Source organism: Ictidomys tridecemlineatus, chromosome 7, assembly GCF_052094955.1.
Source record: "Ictidomys tridecemlineatus isolate mIctTri1 chromosome 7, mIctTri1.hap1, whole genome shotgun sequence".
Classification (NCBI taxonomy): Eukaryota; Metazoa; Chordata; class Mammalia; order Rodentia; family Sciuridae; genus Ictidomys; species Ictidomys tridecemlineatus.
Window position 1 is genome coordinate 16,791,190 of NC_135483.1, and position 15,200 is coordinate 16,806,389.

Consider the following 15,200-nt stretch of genomic DNA (forward strand, 5'->3'; position numbering starts at 1 on the left):
TAAGATAATCAATTTAGTATTTGGAAAACTGATAAATAAATTTTTAAAAAAGTACTATGCATTAACCTGCCTTTCCTATGTGGATTCTATCCTAGAGTAGCCAAATAACAGAAATTTTCCTTTAAAAAATTTCCCAGTTTAGGGTCTGGGATTGTGGCTCAGCAGTAGAGTGCTCGCCTAGCATATGCAAGACACTGGGTTTGATCCTTAGCACCACACAAAAATAAATGAAATAAAGATGTTGTGTCCAACTACAACTAAAAAGAAAAATATTTAAAAAATTTCCCAGTTCATAAAAAGAGAAGAAATAATAGAACTAGATTTTGTCAATGTTTTGCTGATCTCTAGGGAAGTAACAGGCCTATTGGATGATCATTAATAACCATTAACATCTCCAAAAGAGAGACAATCAGTAAACTTCCTAACAGATGTACATAAGGCCACCTACAAAGTTTTCTTGAAAAACAAAAAAACAAACACCAAAGGGTAAAAAATAAAAATCTTGTACCAAAGCAGGACCCTAGCTTGATTATCACTTTATAGTAAATTCAGGACAAAAAGGAACATGGTAAATAACACCATGGGAACAAATCAGAAAACTCCAAAATATGGACAATTCATATTGTAAGTTAATTCCTGGTTTCTTCAACAACTAAATCGAAAAAAAAGAAGGAATCAGAATTGGTAGATTAAAACAAATCTTAAAAATGTGTGCACCTTGTTTGGACCCTGATTTACCATAAAAAATTTCCTAAGACAATCAGAGTAATGGAAAAGATGATGGGGTACTTAAGGATACTAAAGAATTATTGTTAATTCTTTTTTTGGTGTGATAATGGTAAAGTGCTTGCCTATCTTAAAGGAGCCCCTATCCTTTAGAGATATGTGTATAACTATTTAGTAGGGTGTGTGAAAGTGAATTGACCACAAGGCAGGTGGTGTGAGAGGGGTGTTGTGTGAGTGGAAGTACTAACACAATAAGACTTGCCTGAATGGGCAGCTACTGAGCTGGGTGACAGGCCCCATTGAGAATATTCCTTATATTCCTACGCATACTTATGCTTACAACTTTTCATAACAAAAGCTTAATTTAGTAAGTCTTGGGACTCTGCACTTACATGACTGGGTCATATTTCCTAACTTCTCCATGCTTGCTTGCTTACTCTATCTTTCTATCGCTCTATCTATCTATCTATTTATATATATGTGGTGCTGAGGATCGAACCCAGGGCCTTGCACGTTCGGGGGAGTGCTCTACTGCTAAGCCATAGCCCTAGCCCCTATGCTTCTATGTTTTTTTTTTATCTGTAAAATAAGTTAAGTATATATATTTGTAGTGCTTAAAACATGAGAAGTACTTTAAAGAGTTATGTTCTATTATTGATATTAGTTGAGTACTTAATATGAAATATACATAGCATAAGCATTCTAAAAGAGGTTCTCATCTAATTACTCCAATAATCTTATGATATTGGTATTGTTAGACCCATTTTCAGATAATTGAAAGGTGAGAAGTAAAATAACATCTCCTACATCACAGTTGTCAAGTGGTGGAACAAGGACTTAAAACTGGGTGTTTTGCCTCCAAATTCAAAATTCTTTCTACCATGGAGCTCTGTTCCTGAAGATCATTTGAAAGATTCTTATTTTCTAGAACACAATGCAAACTAATTTTCATATATAATATATATCTGTTTTATTTTTACTAGTATGTAACACAGGCTAATCAAAGCTGACTGAACAATACAAAGGGAGGATTTTAAAACATTGCAGTTTTGAGTTACAGGTTTTATATATACATATATTTCTGCAATCTTCAGAACATACCTCTGTAATACTCTGAGTAGTTTCCTACTTTTGATGGGATATTGCTTCTGAAGGTTGATAAATGCCTCATGAATACCTTTATCTATTAGGCTACTAAATGCTGTATGATTTTCCGGCAGTTGTAGTAGAGCACGCCAAATGAACATTCTGAAATTAAAATATATTTTTAAATAAATTTTTTTTGAAAATTTTGAAATTTTAAAAATGATTTAACAATAAAAGATTTAAAACTTTACCTGTATTTTGTTGGATATTCACCATAGCCTTTTAATAAGATTTGTAAACGTTTTTTGTTTAATCCATCTGACAATTCATTCTAAAAAAAAGAAAAAAAAGAAGTGACATAATCATGAAACTGAAAACATGGTCATCTTGTCCACGGTGGCTTTCCAACTTTAGAATATACACACAGTAAGAAATATTATTCACATCACCAGATTCTATATCACACACACTCTCTCTCTCCTTCCTTTAAGCACAGATACACAGCAAATATAGTTTATTATGTATTCTTTTCCCAGGAGAGGACTTTTTTAAAAAGTTAGTAAATTCTTCAGGTTTTGGGAGCCAACGGAAAAGATAAAAAAAATATTGTGTAGATATTTACATAGTCATTAAAAATGTAGCCATTTTAAAATGTAAAAATTATTCTTAGCTTGAATAGCCTGACTGGGGCCATGGTTTTAATTTTCTTTCTTCCCTCACCATCTCTCTCTCTTTTTCTTAAAATTCTCAACAGTTCCCTCAAATGAAAGCACGAAGGCCAACTCTGGTGGAAAATCTTATCTAGTTCAGCCTTTTACCCTCGGTAACTTCTGACAGCTCCTTACATCTAAAACTTTCAAGTCAATTTTTAATCTTAGTAGAAAAATAATTTTTATGGGCTTTAGCTATTTTCATAAACTACCTCATTTGATGCTAACAACTACATAAAGGAGATGGGATGTTATCTTCATTTATTCATGAAAATGGGAAGATTAGAGTTCAGTGACTTACTCATGGTCAGGAATCTGCAAGTCCTGGCTCAAACCTGACACCCGATTCTGTTTTAGTTCAGTGATCTTTTTGCTACAAGAAACTAAATATTCAAGAAACTGGTGAAGGAAAGCCCAGATGATGATGAAAGAAGATTCCCATTCAAGAACCAGACACCAGACACAGAGTGCAACCAGTCCAGTCAGGAGCAAAGTGATCCAGGAAGGAGAAACGCTGACTACTGCCAACAAGATACTGGCCACCGATGAACACAGCCTCTTGTTAAACAAACTATAGAACACTCTGGGGAGTTGGGGCTGAATTTTATCTGTTCTTGTCTTGGTCATCAGCTCCTGGTGCCAAGCCTCGTTGAAGACATACATTTCTTCCCACAGCTGTGTTTCACTGAATTTCTTCCTTAGGGCTGGCTCTGGGTTCCTCAGAAGCAGCCCACTCCCTGACATCATTTGGTAGGAGATCCACATTGGTCCACTAGAGGACTGCCAGAAACTCTGATTGTGATAAGCCTTTTATTTTCATAAGTCACCTGTGATTATATTCATTAGTTTTCCCAGAAAAGGCTCTTGTAAATTCCCTGGAATGCTGAATCTAACAAAGCACCAAATCCAAAGACAGTATTACAACCATCCAACACAGGGTTCACATGTGAGACTTCCAGGTCAAGTCTCGGGCAGCACTTGAGAGCTCATCTTCTTCTAGAGCATTCACTGAGTAGGAGCAATACCACCCAATCTTTACACAGCTTTAGCTTTGTAAAGCTTTTTGAATAGTGCTGGCTATTCAATTTAAGTGTGATAAGCACTTAGAAGGCTCCAAAGCTCCTGATAATACTTTATATCTTAATGTAGAAATGGGTATGTGCAAAAAAAAGTAAAGTCCTGTTACCCTTAGAAGGCTTGTTTGTAAGTTTGGCTCATGTTTGTGTCTAGAAGATAGAATTTGGAAGAATTTCTATCATCCTCACAACCAATAAGAATGGTTCAATGTGCCTAAATTGTATAATGTGGCTTATGATGAACACTTAAGAGTGTTCACTTTTCTCTCAAAGTCTGGAACTTAAAACATGTTAAGCAGGTGCCTACATAACCAGCAAAAGCCTTGGGCACTGAGTCTCTATTGATTTCCTTGATAGACAATACTTCACATATGCCATCAGAATTTACTGCTGGGGGAATCAAGTTTGCCCTGTGACCCCAGGGGGAGAGTACTCAGGGAAGCACGTGGCCTGCTTTCCTCTAGACTTCACCTTTGCTAATTGTGCTTTGGATCTTTTCACTGTTACATAAACTATGAATGTGTAACAAAGCACCAAATCTGAAGATAGTACCAGAGCCACCCAACACAGGGTACATATGTGATCTTTTTATTTATTTTTTTACTAAGTTGTAATATGCTTTATACATTCTTCTGTGTGTGTTTCATAATTTTAAGTCTTCAAGATGAAAAGTTATTTAAACTAATGTGAAAAATACCAAATGTTGGTGAGAATGTGGAGCAACTAGAACTCTCAAATACTGCTCATGGGCATGTAAATTTGCTTCAACCAGTTGGCAAGGTGCTGGTAAAGTTCCTTTTTTTTTTTTTTTTGATATGTGTCATGGTAACATTGGTGTGTTTGGTTTGTGAAAATTCATTGTATACTTGTGTATACTCGTGTACTCTGCAAGTGTGCATATTTATCATCAATAAAGAGCTTAAAAATTCCTCTAAAATAACATAACTTCTCTATTCATATCTCTTTCTATTCCAAAGTACTATCAGTGCTTTAGAGGAAGTTAGGAAAACACACAAAAATTTATATAAGAAGAAAACTCACTGAAATTTCTACCCTCAAAGGTAAGTCTACTATTAGCATCCCAGCTATCTCTAGGAGGACAAAGATGAATGGGACAATGAGCAAGGAGAAAGAAAGGCATACTTGAATTTTCCCCCCTTTATTACCTTCTGTATCAGCATCGCCTAGAAGAAGTACAACACGGGCTACAAAATTAAAAATTTTCTAGGAATCACATCCAAAACGTAGAGAAATAGGGAAAATTCAGTTTAATAATAATAGTTAGCCCAACATAATGAGATCAGTTCAACATATAATCAGTACAAAAATAATTGACTAATAAGATATTTTACATTATTTACTTGATTCTAAGTTTTCACACCTTCTTACTGTGAAAGTGTTTTAATTTAGAGCGTGACTTGATTCAGACTAGCCACACCTCAGGTATTCATCAGTCACATGCTAGTGGCTAGCATATTAGACAGTACAGTTCTGTACTGTCTTTTTAAAGTACATAAACATGTGCTACATTTATGTCAAAACATAAAATGCATAAAAGCACAATGCAATTTCAGTTACCTTGTTCTTCTCTTCATATGATATTCCTTTAGGTTCCAGGACAGGGAAGTGACAATGGCCTACAAATCACAAGATCTGCCTACAATGGTGTTATGATAAAACAGAGTTTAATGATAAAATATTCTTACCTCTTTATTTTCAAAAGTACCAGTGAGGTCTTGTTTTAATATTCTAGTCTGAATTTTGCTATCTCTGGATTTTGTTGGCCGCTGTACTCTTCCTGAAGGAACCATCATCTTAACATCACTGGCATTCAGTTTATTCTTGGGCAAATCTTCGATTACTTTCACTAAAGGAGGTGGCGGCTGAAAGAAGGAAAAAAAAACTATATGCATACACACAGTGGATATTCTTGGAAAATAGGTCTTAATATATGATTTCTGAAATTATGTATAATTATTCTTTAGGCAAAAAGTATAAGTAAAACGTCTAACAATGTTTTCTTTTCCTTCTTCTTCTTCTTTTTTTTTTTTTTTTTTGTACAAGGGATTGAATCCAGGAGCGCTTTTAAATTCTTTTAAATTTTGGGACAGGATCTCACTAAATTGCTGAGGGCCTTATTAATTTGCTGAGGCTGGCCATGAACTTGTGATCCTTCTGCTTTAGCTTCCCAAGCCACTGGATTACAGGCATGTGCCATAGCACCCAGCTTTAAGATTATTGACTAACAAAGCAAATTTCTGCCATATTTCTTTGAAGAAGAATGATACATGATGAATATCAGCAATAGGCAGAATTTAATTATTCCTTGAAAGCTGGCCTAAAACCATACAGTGCAAACCCATTTCCATGCTTGCATGACAAAATTAGTAGTACAGTGACACTCTACTCCAGAGAAGGTCCCACGTGGTCATCAAAACACTGAGAGAAGCACCCTAACAGTCTTCAGGCTCAAGTGACATCCAAGGAAGAGGAAACTGCCAAACGACTTTCCTCTGACAGCACAGGACCCCCACCTCTCTGTCCAGACTCAAGGCTATAATCCAAACAGTGGTCAGTTCCTTACTATATCAACTGCTATGAGGCAGCTCAGATGGCATGACTTAGGATCCAAACCCTTATTTTTATGGGGTATATCAAATGGGAAAATAACCAACAACTTCCATGTATGCAACGTAAAAGGACTCATTAGAATCTGTTCTCCATATGTCATATTCTCTTTGAAATCAGAAGATACTCCTTATTCAAAAGAAATAAGCAGATAAGGTCACTGAGACTTTCCACATTCTAAACACAATTAAAGCACAATGACCATTTATATTCTATGATTCAGTTCTTTAATTCTTCATCTATGGAATAGAATTAAAAGTAGTCTTGACTTAAATATTATGCTCATCTTTAATATCCTTAGTTTATCTGATCTCTGACTTCAACCCTTTCTTCTAAATTTGTATCAAACTTTCTTTTTTATTCTAATGTTTTCCCCGAGTTGTACTTCATCGTCCACCTGAATTACAACCTCCAAGAGTCAGGGCCTGAGATGTGACCTGATTTGACATACCTTTGTACTGTTACAATTTTAACACATAAGAATCCATTTACTTATTAGCCCAGTATCAGAAATTCTCTCAGGACAAGGAAAGTGCAGAAACAAAATGTGGAAGGAATGGTACACAGGTGGGTTCAGGTTTTTAGAGAATATGCAGCTGAAGATCCATAAAGACAATGATGGTGCAGGGGATGTACCCAAAACTTTGAAAGCGTATTCCACCTTGTTTAAATTAAGCTGAGTTTTCTGTTCAATGTCATCTCAATTTGCTCAATAAATAAGAGCATGGAGGAACTCTATGAGTTACTCCTACCACAGTTGTTCTCAGATACCTCCCTGCCTCTTTCTATGGTTTAGTTAGTACTGAAAAACTGACTAATAAGGCTGAAAAGTCTCTCATTAAGGATAGATAATGCACAAATATTTTTAAATATATTAATATACAATAAATATTATAACACATAAAATATTGCTATATGTTATGTGTAAACATAATAATCTAAATAAGAATATGATCCAATTATACAGAGTATAATCTAAATAATAATCTAAATAAGAATATAATCCAATTATACAGAGTATAATCCAATGTTAGAGAAGATGCATGTTTATAGACACTTACACATACACATGTTTAGATGATTATTCACAGCTCTGTGGATTTACTTTAAACACTGAATGAGTGAATATTGAACCCTGATTCTAGGGGAAAAGAGTTAAATTCCTGGGAGCCTCTGGCCACAACATTTTCATCAACTGATCTATTGATATATTATTATATAACCTTGTTTCACGTGTGCTTCTGTTTAAAGAAAGAACGTCATTCAATATACATTGTTTATTCATTATCACTGAACTCAGAGCCCAAAGCAGTGTGACAATGACTAAATGAGTTTTTCTAACATACATATTTTCATTTAAGGCACAGCACAGCCTTCTTGTGCTCAGAAACACCACAGACAACTATGACTAGGCTTCACTTTAAACCACAACAGAAAGCCCCAAAGTGCAGAAACATGACACTAAAAGGACCACGAAAAAGAGACAAGATTAGAATACAAGAGCTGCAACAAGAAAGCAAAGCACGGCCTTGTTCAACTTTAGAGCACAGAGCAACTCAAAATTTTCACTACATCTGCAAATGTCTATAAAAGCGCCGCAATAAATGATTTTGGCATTACAAATAAATTTTAGTGAATAGGCAAATTCTCAAATATACCCACAAATAGCAAGGGGTGACTGCATATATTTATACACAAAAGACTGAGAATGCAAACATTAAAGTCATCTGAGAATGCTGAGACATTAAGTAATTTTTATTTATTTGTTATCAGTAGCTTTTCATTTTTTTCCTGCAATGAGACACTTATTACTTGTATAATGTTTTTAAAAAGGTAAAGGCAAAAAAAGACACACACACACACACACACACAAATACTGTGTTAAGAATCAGACACCTGCTCCACTATCGACTAGCTGTGTGATTGGACTGGGGCACAAACTTCCCTAGGACCACTAGGAGTCTGCATACAATCTAATTTGTTAGCTGGAGGGCTTTTAGAGAACCACAGCAGAGGGCTGGGAATGTATCTGATGTAGGTAACAGATGCAGAAATAAAAATGGTTCCAACAAGGGTCCATGAATATGTACGAATACATTCAGACTTCATTTTCCATAATAGATGCAACGTATCATCCATGTTGGCTGATTACTGATTATGGACAATAAGAGAAGTTGTAAGTATGGGAAAATAAGTGAGGTAAAAGAATTACAGAGGACATTGAGAACCAAGTAGAAGAGTCTGGACAGAATGCAAAAGAAGGAAGCCACTAAAGTGTCATTATTTAAGAAATAATGATGAAAGTATTTTACAAAAATGTTGTACAGGAGATAAGACTGATGGGCAGGGATAGCACCGTGGGCTCTGAGGTTAGGGTATTTGTTTAAATTACTGCTATTCATGGGTACTTTATGAGGAAAAAAAACAAGTACAGCTATTATGGTGACAGAGAAGCAGCACACAGATATTTCAAATTTAAGAAATTATATGACTTAGTATTAACAAGATTTAGGAAATAAAGAAACAGTAGCAGAGCTTCAAGTTTTCTAGCCACAAGACGGGAAGAAAGAGGAGACAGAAATAAAGAAACTAAGATTAAATACCTCTCGTGGGAAGGAGATCATGAATGATATCTTGCATGAGACAAGGACACCAAACAGAGGTCATTTAAAAAGGCAGCCACTTAAGCAAGGAACATTGGTGAGAAATCACAACTGGAAATGTGGCTCTGGGAATAAGAGCAACAAAATACACCAAAAAAATAGGTGGTAAGTTCCAAGTCAGAAAAGAGGAGTATGGATATTCTTCTTCTTCTTCTTCTTCTTCTTTTTGGTTCTAGTTAGTTATACATGACAGCAGAATGCATTTCAATTCATTGTACACAAATAGAGCACAACATTTCAATTCTCTGGTTGTACATGATGTAGAGTTGCACCGTTCATGCAATGGATATTTTATTCTTGATGATACAATACTGAAATGTTTTTAAAAAACTAATGTTGTTTACTTGATAGCATACCTTATTTATTTCTTGTGTTAAAGCCTGAACTGAATATATATTCAGACTTCCATTTTCCATAATAGATGCAATGTATCGTCCATGTGGGCTAATTACTGATGTGCTAATTCCTTCATCAAGGCTTCCAATTTCAAAGAGAAGTTTACAAGTCTGTACATTGATAAACCTCATAATACCATCTTGACTTAGCACTCCAAGAACCTAGGGGTAGAAAGATACAGAGAATTATTAAAAAACATTTCCAATGTCTAAAACTCAAACTGTATATACATATACTTTCTAGGCATGTATGTATTCTTATATGAATATAATTTTTGGCAGGGGGACAAGTGAAGATCCATTCTCAGTGAGCCATTATACATTTTAAAAGCACTAATTATTGTTCATGTTGATTTGCTCTATTCAAGCCTAGATCTGGCTTTAACCAGAATCAGGAATGCATCCTGGGAGACTATGAAAGGTGACACAAGAATCTTCCCTTCCCACAGGTATGCCATGTCCACTGACGACATACAGCGGGGATACATGACTGAACAGTTTCAAACCTTTACCTCCACTGCTGTCAGAAGCAGAGAAGACAGGGTTTATCTGCCATTCCCCTCTACCTGCACCCAAGTCTCCTGGTGAGGCTCCCCACTGTCTACCTGTCTTCTGCAACTGTAACTAATATTTGGGGAGTGGAGAAAGATTTGGGTTGCAAGGGTTGTAGATGAGTTAGAGGGAAGCTAGTCTTTTAAGAGAAAAAAATTAATTTGAATTTGAAACATTAAAAGCATGTAATAAAAAAGTTTAAGCAAACAAACTCTCTGCTCTCTGGGCCTTAGGCATAGGCTCTTTCTCAGAGCAGGTAGCTGTAAGTGGTAACACCAACTGATTCCTCAAAATGCAGATGCTGCTTGTTATACAAAAACTAGTTTGGAGGGGACAGTCTCAAAAATGTGTTTTTCTCTTCATCAGCTGGTAGAGAACAAACTCCCTCATCTGCAGCTGATGGAAACCTTTTGTTAAGATCCTATCCAAATTATAGATGCACAGGATCTTTATGCCATTATTTCAATTCTGGAATTTTATCTTACAAATAGGATGTGTAAAATGGCATTTGCTACAAGCTGTTCTGTGCTATATTATTTGTAACAGGAAAGGACTAAAATTAATTAAGGAGCCCAATAATAAAACTGATTTAAAAAAATAAGTATGAAACACTACTCAGCTATAAAAAAGAAGTTCTATACTAACAGAGAATAATCTCCAAATTAAGTGAAGGATAAAAGGTGCAAGGTTTGTATAAAAATAGGGGAAAACATGATGTTATATATAAAAACAGTGGTTACAGGGGACCAGACCCATGGGAGAGAGGGCTGAGGCCCTTACCACTACCTGCCTTTTATAAGTTTTATAATTTCAACCATGTGAATGCATTATCTATTAAAAAATGTATGTATAATAGATATGATACATATATGCAAACATTCTGTATACATATGTATGTATGTACGTATGCATAAAACATAATGAGTGTAATTTGTTAAAGTGTGAGGTCCATGATGGTCAATTAAAATAAGAAAGTTAAGGTAAATATTTGTGAGAAATATAAAGAACATAAGATTTTGCAATTTTTTCAAGTCTAGACTCTTCACAAAAATAATATACTTTAGGGGCTGGAGTTGTGGCTCAGAGGTAGAGCACTCACCAAGCATGCGTGAGGCACTGGGTTTGATCCTCAGCACCACATAAAAATAAAATAAAGATATTGTGTCCACCTATAAGCAAAAAATAAATATTAAAAAAAATATATACTTAGAATTTCAGATTCTTGTCTGTCAGGGTATAAGTTAAATAAGTATAAGCTAAAATAGTTTAATGTCCTACAATTCCATTACTAACCTGATTAGAACCAGCATCAAAACTATCAGGAAGAAATTCCAGATGGCGAATGGCTCTAACCTTAGTTGGCATCTGGATAATTCTGAAGAGCTGTGTAGCTTCCAAGCACCACAAATGAAGGTGATTTGATTTGCCTCCAGCAGCCAGAATTCGACCATCTCTATATTACCAAAAAGATGAAAAAGTAAGACCAGCTGACCTGTCAACAGCATTACGGTTCCACAGAACTTTCTGTGATGACAGAAATGCTCTCTATGCTGTCTAAAGTAGTGACCACTGGCCACATGATTACTGACTGCTTGAATTGTGACCAGTGCTACTGAGGAAATTAATTTTTATTTTTATTAATTTAAATAATCACATGTGGCCAGTGGCTACCAGACAAGACAGTTTACATTTACAGGGGTGTGTATATGCATACATTTTTTTTCACCTTTTGTGTTAAGGCATCAGCTTAACAAACACTTGTGTGACCACTTGATCAGGGGTTTTCTGAGTAACATTTACATTTTATAGCATAATCTCTCACTATACAACTATACAACTTTTATATTTCACATACAATTATACAGAATTGATAGTGCATTGCTATACATATAAAAACATTTAAAAAGGCCAAACTTTTCCTACTCAAAGAAGGAAAGGTGCAAAAAGGATAAGTAGTATTGGTTTGCAAGGCTGTTGCTTATTTATTCGAGGACTTATCAAGTTCCTACTAAAAGGCAGCTATCACTGTAGCAGCCAGGGACAGAGGAGGAAATAAAGCTCTTTGAAGAGAGCTATATATAGAAGGAAAGTGACAGGACTTGACAATGATTTTTTTTGTTTAAATTGGTACTGGGGATTGAACCCAGGGCCTTATGCATGCTAGGCAAGCACTCTACCAACTGAGCTATATCGCCAGCATCACTGACAATGATTTAAAAGATCACTCTATCTGCTTGTGCAGAGACTGATGTTAGGAAATGGAAGTGAAAATAAGTAGACTAAATAAGGAGGCTAGTACAGCAGTCTGAAAAGAGACTAAAGTTGCTTGGGCTAGGGTAAGATCAGTGACAATGGACAAAAAAATTGAACAACTCGATTTGATGAGTGTAATTTGTTAAAGTGTGAGATCCATGATGGTTTGATAGTTGATGGGATTTACTGATGACCTAAAGAAGAGTGAGAGAAAAGAGGAATTGACCCCAATTTCCTAGCTCTTCCATTGAAGAGGCCTAGAAATACTGATCAACCCAATCACAACAAGATTAAGGGCTCAAAATACCATCTTCCAATAAACTGAACTCACATTCTTTAGAGAAATAGCCGATTCCAGGCTTGGGACAAAATGTACAAGATAGACATGGAATATCTAGACCTATCAGAAAGCATAAAAGCTACTATAGGCAACTGGGGTGGTATCAAAAGGGATTCAAGAACAAACTTGAAAAGGATCCCACTGGTCAAAGATGAAAGAACCAATGCACCACCAAGGCTATTAATGGCAAGCTGGGCACAGTGAAGTGTGCCTGTAATCCCAGCGACTCTGGAGGCTAAGCAGGAGGATCACAAGTTCAAGGCCAGCCCCAGCAACTTATCAAGAGACCTGTCTCATAACAAAAAACAAGAAGGACAGGATATAGGTGGGCGTTAAAGCACCCCTGGGTTCAATCTACACACACAACAACAAGCAAACAAAAACCCCTAAAACTACATTGCATTAAAATGTACCAACTATGTTAAATCTATGAGTCTACAAAGATTAAAGATAAAAACTTCAATGACCACCTTTGAAAAATGCCAATAAATCAATTTTTACATAGAAAACTGGCTGAAAAAAGAAAGAGGAGAAAATCAAGCATTTTCCTGTTTTTCCTTTACAAACTATATATCAAAGTAATAAGGGTGGACGAGTGGAAGTGTTTCTATGAAAGGGTTCTAATTAATAAGTGAAGAGGGCTGGGGATGTGGCTCAAGAGGTAGCGCGTTCGCCTGGCATGCGTGCGGCCCGGGTTCGATCCTCAGCACCACATACCAACAAAGATGTTGTGTCCGCCGAGAACTAAAAAAAATAAATATTAAAAATTCTAAAAATAATAATAATAATAATAATAAGCGAAGAAATGACAGAATTAGAACTAGTTAATAAGTGAAGAAGGAAAGTCAAAATAGCACCATTGTGCTAACTACTTGTCCAATAGTGGATCTAGGTAATGATTATTAATGACCATTAAAATCAGAAGAGAAAGGGTTCTAGATTGCTCCTAAAGAAAGTACACAAACCACTTATAAGATTTTCTTGCTTCTTGCTCAGATAAAGTCTCCAGTTTTTAGATATACAAATATAATCAGTGTACAGGAAACACATACATAATAGGATCATATTAATAATACAACATAGACATAAAGAGTAAAATCCACAATACATAAAACTGCAGGAGAGATGATCAGTTAACAAATACATATCCACCAAATCCAATGTGTGAACCTTGTTCTGTGGCTGATTTAAACAATTCAGTCATAAAAAAGACAAATCAGGGAAATTTTAACAATGATGTATGGCAATATTAAGAAATATTTAATTTTTAAAACGTGATAATGACTCTATGGTTATGTTCTTAAAATAGCCCTTATCTTTTTTTAGAGATATGCATTGAAATATTTATGGATGAAATGATATACTTAATCTTTGTTCAAAACAATACAGTAGGAGCAATAGATACAGACAAAAACAGGAGTAGCCATTAGTTGATTACTGTAGCTGGTCAGAGTACTTAAGAGTTCATGCAACTTTTTATTTTTGTGTATTTTTGAAATTTTGAAAAAATAAAGTAAAAAATAAAGCCTGCAGACCACGTCTAAATTTGAAGAAAACTGATACTTGATAAGAAGGTAATCAATGAAAATTTGTAATTTTTAGCTGAAATTACATTTCTTTAAAAATTCCCAGTGTCTTAAAATGCACGTTACCTGGTCACAGCAAACACTTTATATATAATACTTGAGCTTTCAGGTGGAGCTGGCAATTGATATTTGCAAAAAAGAGTATCACATTCCCAGGCAAAGATGGAATTATCTTTAAAACAGCTGAGGATGGTATTACTTAAAGGAAGAAAGAAAACCTAAAGAGCAATAGAATAAGTTATCTTTTATGTAAGGTTCAGATAGTCCTTTTAAAATTATACAGTAAATTTTCCTTTTTTAAAAAAAATTACCTTTTTTTTAAACTAGAGAAAAATACATTTCTAACACATGATAGGATAATACTGATATTTCATAAATTATAATACACTACAAAAGAAATGGTAAAACCTTTTCAACTAAAAGATTATGTGACTGTAATGACTAGACAATTCACAAAATTCTAAGTAAAAATCTAAAACTTTTTATCTTTTATTAAAGGACTCAAATGAAAATAACATTCTGAGCATCAAATTTATTCAAAAACCAATGACAGACACATAAACAAACTGATGTTCACACAATATACAATAATGAAATCACCAAACCACATATCTCTCAGAACATATCCTTCACGCACACACACACACCCAACACATATTTATAAATTAACTATCAGTCATCTGCCACATAATGTTTCATTGTTTCTTTTCGGTCAACATCTTTGTCTCCTAAATCATAATAGAGCTGTAAAGTTACTATCACCTAGTGAGGTGGTAGCACAACTCATTACTCAAGTGTGTGGGTGATGCTGGTGTAAACAAACTTAATGCACTGTCAGTTGTGAGAGTATAGTTCACACGATAATGTACAGTACATGCTGGCTGATAATAATAAATGACTATGTTTCTGCTCTATGTTTTTATTATACTATATTTTTATCATTACTTTAGATTGTACTCACTCTACTCATTAAAAAAAAAAAAAGAAGTATGCTATGTTGCCCTAGAAACAGCCTCATATATGTCATGCTCACCCCATCTCTTGACTACATCAAGAGGCCACATAGGGTGAGTGACGTATGCCATCAGGGTTTGTGTTAAGTACACTCTCTGATGTTCACACAACATACAACTGTGAAATCACCAAACAACATGTCTCTCACAACATGACCCTTGTCAGTCAGCA

The 15,200-nt window shown here is 35.1% G+C and overlaps 1 protein-coding gene across 4 annotated transcripts in view; it reads right to left on the minus strand.

Annotated features, from left to right (window-relative positions):
• Nucleotides 1–15,200, minus strand: part of Tbc1d31 (TBC1 domain family member 31) — a 66,738-nt gene that overhangs the window by 29,520 nt on the left and 22,018 nt on the right. For 3 of the 4 annotated variants that reach the window (XM_021724386.3, XM_005316189.4, XM_005316188.5), the window contains exons 5-10: nucleotides 14,082–14,233; nucleotides 11,130–11,289; nucleotides 9,246–9,446; nucleotides 5,305–5,481; nucleotides 2,064–2,143; nucleotides 1,828–1,974 (exon numbers count right to left, since the gene is read on the minus strand). In XM_021724386.3, the coding sequence (XP_021580061.2) occupies nucleotides 1,828–1,974; nucleotides 2,064–2,143; nucleotides 5,305–5,481; nucleotides 9,246–9,446; nucleotides 11,130–11,289; nucleotides 14,082–14,233 (917 nt within the window). The remainder of the gene's footprint in view (nucleotides 1–1,827; nucleotides 1,975–2,063; nucleotides 2,144–5,304; nucleotides 5,482–9,245; nucleotides 9,447–11,129; nucleotides 11,290–14,081; nucleotides 14,234–15,200) is intronic. The other variant, XM_021724380.3, reaches the window with a different exon arrangement.